At 35.9% G+C, this 8,396-nt stretch overlaps 1 protein-coding gene across 2 annotated transcripts; it reads right to left on the bottom strand.

The window, feature by feature from the left end:
• Positions 1 to 663: 663 nt before the first annotated feature.
• Positions 664 to 7,363, bottom strand: LOC109076573 (AP-1 complex-associated regulatory protein). 2 transcript variants are annotated; one of them, XM_042737993.1, is made up of 10 exons: positions 7,008 to 7,356; positions 5,998 to 6,046; positions 5,851 to 5,877; positions 5,737 to 5,762; positions 5,530 to 5,626; positions 5,223 to 5,321; positions 4,469 to 4,536; positions 2,375 to 2,448; positions 2,153 to 2,260; positions 664 to 1,023 (listed from the first exon to the last, which is right to left on the bottom strand). In XM_042737993.1, the coding sequence occupies exons 1-10, from the start codon at positions 7,088 to 7,090 to the stop codon at positions 746 to 748; spliced, it is 909 nt and encodes a 302-aa protein (XP_042593927.1). In that variant the 5' UTR covers positions 7,091 to 7,356; the 3' UTR covers positions 664 to 745. The 2 variants fall into 2 exon arrangements, with proteins under 2 accessions (XP_042593927.1, XP_042593928.1); XM_042737994.1 differs by lacking the exon at positions 5,223 to 5,321 and having other exon boundaries at positions 7,008 to 7,363.
• Between the last annotated feature and the right edge of the window lie 1,033 nt (positions 7,364 to 8,396).

Raw genomic sequence — 8,396 nt, 5'->3', positions numbered from 1 at the left:
TCAACCTAATATGCCATTTTTAAAGACAAAAAAGGTTTACCCAAAAATGAAAATATTGTCATTATTTACGCACATCATGTCATTCCAAATCTGTAAGAATCGAACACATAAGATTATATTTTAAAATTTAATAATAGCCAAAAACTTGCTGGTAGCCTTTGACTTCCATAGTATTTGATCATATTATGGAGGTAAATGGCTACCAGCAACTGACAGGTTACCAACATCCTTCAAAATATCTTTTTTTTCCTGTTAAACAACATCAGGGTGAGTAAATGATAATTTTCGTTTTGGGGAGAACTAATTTATTAATTTATTTATTGTATTGATTTTTTTGCCCATTTAAAAAAAGTAAGAAATTCTTGTATTAAATTACTCAAAATTTGAATTATAAATCTCAAATTAAAACATTGACTTCATTACAGTAATGAGAATGTTAATGTAAGAAAAAAAAAATAAAGAATATGTTTTTATGAAAACACGTGTGTGTGTGTGTGTGTGTGTGTGTGTATATATATATATATATGTGTAATAATTTTGGGATCAGTCATAACTAGATTTTCATGACATTCACAAACATTCATGAACCCATAAAGTAGAAATCATATGAAGCATTTTAGCTCCTTGTTATGAATTATGAATTTAGTTTTCTGCATTAGGTTAACTGGACCGTCTGTAGTCATATTACACTGAATCTGAATGAGGCATTTGAAGTTGCTGTAGTCTCATTGTCTCTTGCTGTAGACTATCTCTCCTGTTGGTCAGAGCTGGACTTTTGCTCCGCCTCCTCACTGGGTGTGTCCAGTACTGGATTAACAAATCCCTCAAAGTCTTCATCACCGTGGTCACCGCTGTCTTCTGGATGTGCGCTGACAAAGTCGTTCTCCCACTCCAGAGCGTTGGAGTCCTCCGAGGTGGAGGTGGGGCCGCTGTCCAGCTGTTTCCCGCCGGGACGAAGGGCCGCGCGTAAAATGTCCTCCTCCGTTTTGGAACGCTCCCATGCAGGATCCATCCGATTCATTCCTGTATAATACCACGTATTAATTCAATTATTAATTACGTTAACCTCATAGGCTCTGCCAACATGCTACTGGTCAAAAGTTTTCAATAATTTTGATAATTATGAATTGCATATTAGAATGATTTTTGAAGGGTCATATGACACTGGAGTAATGATGCTGAAAATCCAGCTTAGCATCACAGGAATAAATTACACTTTAAAACATATTACAATAGAAAGTTTTTAATTGTAATAATACTTTAGAATATTACTGTTTTATATAATACAAAACTGCATAAAGGTTTTCTTTAAAATATCTGAGAACATTTGAAATGTCCACAAAGTCTCATGTGTAATATTTAATACAGTAGATAATAAACTAAGATGCATTGATGTTATAAGACAAATGCTGATTTCATAAGTGTATATACACTGTTTTTATTAATTATGTATTGGTTTAATTATTTTAATACTTCAGGTTAAAAAGAAAAAAAAAGTGAATGAAATATTGCCTTGGCAACTAGTTTTTTTTTATTATATATTTTATAATATTATTATTATTATTCCAAGCAAGGGTTTTACTTTTAGCTTTAGTTAACTATAATAACCCTGACATGAACTAAGATTAATAAATGCTGCATAAGTACCATTCATTTATGGTTCGTGTCAATAGAGATGCACCAATTGCAATTTTCTTGGCCGATTCCCCATTTTTTGTAAGTGCGACCTGCCGATACCGAATTTTGCTGATTCTGATTTTCTTTCTAAAAACTATTTAATGCTTTTTAATGCAACAACAACAACAAAAAATTATTTACATAATAAATTATTAAACATTACGAATCCCCCAGTCTGGACAAAGTAACAGATGTTCTCTCACCGGTCCGGGCCGCTCATGCGGAAAATCGGCTAATTCTAGTACCTGGCCAGTCAGTCGGTGCATCAACTAACTACATGTCAATTAATTTAGTTAACCAATCCCGACAAATGAAACCATAATGCAAAGTGTTACTGAAATGTCGAAAACAAATGCTTAGCCAGACCTGACTTGGAAGTGGCATTTAAAGCTCAACTAAACTGGCATGTTTTGACTTGACTCTTGCATATAATAAATGATTACTGAACGCAAGAAGGTTCAGTGAAGTGACTCACCCTCCTCATCCTCCCACTCCAGGTCCAGTGAGGTGGCATCAGTCTTACTGGTGAAGTCCCAGCTGCTCTCCGTGTTCGGAGTCACCACATTCGTCTCAGAGCTGAGTCCTAAACACACACACAGAAAAAAGATCTGATTTTACCATTTAGAGATGAATACTCTTTCATTTAAATTCATGTGTTCTGTAATATTTTAATTGAAACGTGTTAATGGGAACTCACTGTTACTGCGAAACGCTTCAGATTGAGCCTTCACACTCTGCAGGTACACCTCAAACTCTGCATCCGAAGCTTTGCTGCAGGAACACACACAGATTATCAAATCCCAAAAAGCTCATTAAAAATATGTAATGCAAGTTAAATTATTTTATTAATTTTCTTCTTAATTTTTTTTTTTTTTTATTTACAGTTAAATATTACAAGTCTGATATTTCTTATTTTGTCTTAGTATTTTATAGATTTATTAAAGGGGTCATATGATGCGATTTTAAGTTTTCCTTTCTCTTTGGAGTGTTACAAGCTCTTGGTGAATAAAGAAGATCTGTAAAGTTGCAAAGACTAAAGTCTCAAATTCAAAGAGATATTCTTTATCAAAGTTAAGGTTGACTAACCACGCCCTCCTAAAAACGCTTCATTCAAACACGCATAACGCCGCCTAAATGTTCACGCAAAAAAGGCGATACTTTATTGTTGCTGCCACCGCCATGTTGTGGAGAGGCTGTGTTTCGTTGCGAAAGTGAAAATGGTTTGTTTGGCCTTCCAAAAGAGGACATGACTAGAAATCAGTGGTTAAGTTGTATTTACAACACTGTTCTGGAACAGTTCAACCCAAATGGAGGACTGTTTCCTGATCCTGGGAGAGAAGACTACAATGCCGGCTGTTCTGACTCACAGTCTGGAAGTACTTTTTGAATTTGAAAGGATTTGCCACTGATGATTCAAACGAGTTTTGAGCAGTGTAGAGAGTAGTGCTTGTTTGTGGTTTCTCCGATCACAAATGCAGACACAGTTTTATATTTACGCGGTGCGATGCAACGCAATGCATAAAAAGACAGTACAAGTCATTATAATCAGTAATTATGTCCCCACTGAATACAACAAATGCCTCGTTTGTAATGGGCTTTCTTGGATTTGTGCTACCCGGTCAGATTTTGCTACCCCCCATTAAAACAGATGGTAACATAATTTGTAAGCAAAATCCTTTATTAACATATACACCCCTACCCCAGCGGTTCTCAATTCCAGTCGTCGCGCCCCCCAGCTCTGCATATTTTGCATGTCTCTCTTTGTTAACACACCTGATTCATATAACCAGCTCGTTAGAAGTTAGCTCCGTGCATGAACTGTATTCCCATTGACATGGTCCCTACACAGTGTTCATTTCTCCCTACTCCCTGAGCAGGGGAAATCTGTTGAAGTTTACTTCACTTTGGGTCAGACATTCACGGATTTGCACTGCGCAACGTCTTCACACACGGACAAGTGTGACATCATATACCTCTGTAAATAAATACAATTTAAATTCACGTCTCGCACACTTCAATGCACTTTGAAAGAAACATATACGTTCGCTTCGAACTGGAATCATGGTGGAATATCCTGTGATGTCCACTTCACAGGGTACTTATGTTAGAATAGAACATACGTCTGAAGCCATAAGAGAAACATACAAAATGTGCAGAGCAGATTCAGATTCTGGCCAATCAGAGCACACCTTGCTTTTCGGACCGATGAGCTTTGTAAAAAAACAATGTGTTTCAGAATGTGGGGCATAGAGGAGAAACAATAATGTACAGTATCTGGAAAATAATGTGGTTTTGAACCTTAAACCGCATAAACATTTCATTACACCAAATACACAAAATAATGTTCTTTTTAGCAGTATTTAACAGTATTATCAGTACAAATAATAATAAAAATAATAATAACAATAATAATAATTACTACTATTACTATCATTATTATTTTTATAATTTCATAGCAATATTGAAAATATAAATCACAAAAGTTTGGCCAAATTGTGTATCCCTACAAACAAGCACAGCTAAACTGGATGTATTTATTTTTAACTAGTATTTCAATCAGACTTTTTGTCAGAAAAATCGCAAGTAGATAATATAATACTTTTCAAAAGGTACTAAAATAAATGTTATAACAAACATAATATAAATTCTATATACGCTCAAAATAAAAAGGATGCTATTTTTAAAGAAAATTTCCAATTTCATTTGTTTGCAATGCAATGACACTCATACTTTTTTCTTTTTGGTGTCACTGAATATCATTTACATTTATTTCAGAGTAGAATGAACTCACGGTTTGTGCCGAGGGTCATTGCTCTCTGGTTCTGATCTGGGTTTGGTCCTCTGCAGCTGCTGTTTTCCCTGAAACCACAACATTTTTAAAATGACAACTGACTCACTTCCACTAATATTTCACCAAGAATTACACTATCTCTCTGATTTTCAAAAAAAAAAAAAACTGCATTGCTAAAATTATTTCTAACTGTTTGTGCCAAAGTTTAGTGCCCTACTGGGAAACAGACACCAAATGTAATATTAGCAGATGGTCAAACACACAAATCATGGTAGAAAGCAAAATAACAGGAAATAAAAATGAACATAGGACATGAGGGCAAATTAAGAAGAAAAATGCTAATAAAACAGGAAGTTAGAAACATGTTGTTTAGTTAGTTTTAAGTGGAGAAGGTTTTCTTGGAAGCAGATCGATTTTACTTTTATCTGCATTAAGTGCTGAGTTTATACACAAGGCGTTGATCAATATTTGACGATGGACCAATGTTAAGAGCCTTCAATCCTGTTTATAACTATTGATTGCAAGTCATAATCTATATATAGCACATTACAAAGATGAGTCTAATAAAAAAAAAAAAAAAAAAAAAAACATGATATACAATGCATAACTTACAAACTCAAGTAACTATTCCTGTTAAAATCAGAATTTGTTATTACACAGAGCTGAAGGCGTGTCATAAATGAAAGGGGTGCGGCTGAAGGTCAATGGGCGGGGTTAAGAGAAGGGCTGGGCGTGCTCAGTGCGAACGCCTCACCTCCTTTAGCATTTGTTCCTTAGCGAGCCGCGCTGCCTCGCGCTGGGCTGCAAAAACAGCCTCCTCTTCTAGCCTTAACTTCTCCTCTTCTGCCACTAACTGGGCAGAAATCACAACAGAAAGGGAAGGTTAACTAAACTCAGTAACAAAAGCAGGGGCGAAAAACCAAAGCAATGGAACACAACAAATGAAAGCATAAACTCAACATAAGCTCTAACTTAAAGGTAAACATTGTTTTGTGGCAACATGTTCTGAACTTGACCATTTAAAAGTCAACATGAAATTCACATATGATGATCTGCTGTACCTCTGCATTAAGCTTTTCATCGATCAGCGCCTGTTTGTCTGAGATGGCAGCGTAGCGATGCTCCTTCAAGTGATTAATCTCTTCTTCGCTCACAGGTCTGGACCAATGACAGGAGACAGAGTTGAGTTCACAGCCTCCATCGACCAATCAAAATGCTGATCTGAGAGGAATGTGACTAACAACAGATTAGATTAAATTATATCGTACCTGGGGCAGCTTTGTGAACTCTCACCCTGAAAAAGAATACAAAAGTCTTGATGTCTAAGCAAAAGAGGAATATTGTAAAAAATCGTGATTGTGGTTCTGTAAGTTTGTCCTCACCTCATCGCTCTCCACAAGGTTCTCAAACTGTAACCAAATGCATAGAAATCACTCAAACTGCACAGAGATTATTATTATTATTTATTTATTTATTTATTTTTTAATAAAAGATTATCTTCAGTTTTAAATTAATTATGGTGGCTGCACCTCAATGGTATAGTGTTCCCCAGCAGTGCTGTTTCTGAAGTACTTTGACCTAATGTTAAAAAAGGAATAGTCATTCATCAGGCCAGGCATGTTATATGTGAGGTAACATTCACTTCCTCCTGGCAGAGTGTATTAAAATACTTCAAAACACGATTTAAGTAACAGTACTGTCAAACATCATCATCACTTTTAGTTAATTACTGTAATGTTGTATTTAATTATCACTTTTAGTTAAAAAAATAAAAAAAATAAAAAAACGATTCTAAGATTCTATTCTGAGAATACATATGACTATTAAAAACTACTGAGTGTAAAATGTATCTGGTTCTATTTTAAATCTAATATATGAATTCGAATAGAGACAAGCATGATGACAAGACTGACGTCCCAGGGCGGATTCACAAAAGGACTCTGGGCGTGGTCCTGAGATCAGACATCATAATATCTGAACTATACAAGTAGCAATTGATGAAATCTGAATCATTTAAGCGAATCGGTTTCGTTCGGTTCGTTCGTTTCAAAAGGATTCGGAATCATCGCTCAAAATTGTGAAAATGAATTTATGCTATTTTTATATATTCATAAATTTGCAGTAGTCGTTATATATTCAGTAAATTTTGCAATAACTAAGTATGTGTAATTACATATTTGATCACAACAGGAGTCAATTAATTCTTCTAAAGAGTGAAGTGATTCTCAAACACAAGGCGAATCGACTCAAATGAATACTTAGAAAGAATCATTTCAAAAGAACAATTCGTTCTTGCTATGAACATCACTAATGGGACTGCTATCAGTTACTTTCTACTAATACAAACTCTGCGCATTTAATGTAACTGTAAAGTTGTATTAATTGTTTTGAGTCGATTGTTTTGCGTTTCTCAACTGTTCACTGGCTGTTCGATGGTTTTGTTATGTGGTTTTCCTGATGAGATGGAGATTAATGCTGGCGAATATTGCAGCATAACTTTTTTAGATACATTAAATAACACTCCCCATGAATGACTCACCCTCCTCCTCTTTTCACTGGCTGTTCTGGCTTCCCTTCTAAAAGAGCCCAAAAACATCGAGCCCAGCGTTCCCCCCATGGCATGCACGGATCAGGTGTATGTATCAGCTACTCTTCCATTCCGGATCCGTATCCTGCTTCTTTGCGCACTGCTCTGGACGCGAGGACTTTATTCTGCATGACTCGTTTGAGCGCTGGCACGCGACCGGTTCGCGCAGGTGGATCACCTGCGGACACTTCGCTCTCGCAGCGGCATCATTCATCGCCCATGGCTGGCATTCTCAGCTCTGGCCTAAAACCCTTTATTGTTTCTTCTTCCTGACAACTCATACATGTGATTAATGTTTAAACTACGGCAAGCCGCGAGGCTCAAGTGCTGTAATGACGCGACCGAAACACTGGGGGCCGACAGAGATCATCCGTGCTTAAAATTACACTGGTAACCAGAGTTTTCTTTAATAAATCATAGTTAGGATACTGCAGGTGGTGCTAATAATGAAGATCCTATGATAAAGCATATAACTATTACAAAGCGTATCTTTTTTTACATCAGACTAGCCTGTGTAGGCCTATATACATGCATGTTGTAATGATTTTATGCTAGCTGCCATAAAGTATGCCATATTTGTTTTGTGCCAAAATGAAAATTTCTTAAATTGTATGTCTCCCCCTTTTGTCAGTTCAAATTGCTGGCATGACTTTTTCCTTCTGGTTTTCTTTGTAGGATTTCTTTCTAGAAATCTACTGTCTGTCGTCCCCATTACCTTTGACTAATTTCATAGTATAGACTGGCGGTGTAAAATATCTGTGAAATAAATTGTGCGATCAAACTTCATGCTTCACTCTGTAGTTAAGATGTGTAGTTAAACAACCCTGAGGAGTTATGGATATTAAAAAAAATAAAAAACATAACAATGCTAATTTAAGTGACAGCATCTCTATAAATCATTAAAAATGTTCCTTACTGGCGTTCAGGAACAAATCCAGAAATTGAATAAAGTTATCAAAGACTAAATCCAAATTAAATATAAAGGAATCCTAATGACATGAATGTGTCTTTATCATAGTGAGGGACCGACAACAACTTGCAGATGACCAAAAACGCGAACATGACACACTAGAATCAAGCAAAAGCCAGTAGGCTGCCCAACTCATCGATTATTTGCTAATCGATTAATCGGTCAGATTCTTTGGACGATAATCGAATGAATCGGTTTATGTTACTTATATTTTAGTTTTGCAATTTTTTCCCAAAGGTAATTATTAACAAAGGGTCTTTATCCATTAAAATTAGACTTTTTAGAGATTTACACATTTTGCATTGTCATATCACTCATCAAAAACATACTGGAGGTTGTGTGCTGTGTTTGATGATGGTGATGGTTATCCT

Source organism: Cyprinus carpio, chromosome B14 (genome assembly GCF_018340385.1).
Source record: "Cyprinus carpio isolate SPL01 chromosome B14, ASM1834038v1, whole genome shotgun sequence".
NCBI classification, from domain to species: Eukaryota; Metazoa; Chordata; class Actinopteri; order Cypriniformes; family Cyprinidae; genus Cyprinus; species Cyprinus carpio.
This window is presented reverse-complemented; position numbering and strand designations above follow the sequence as displayed.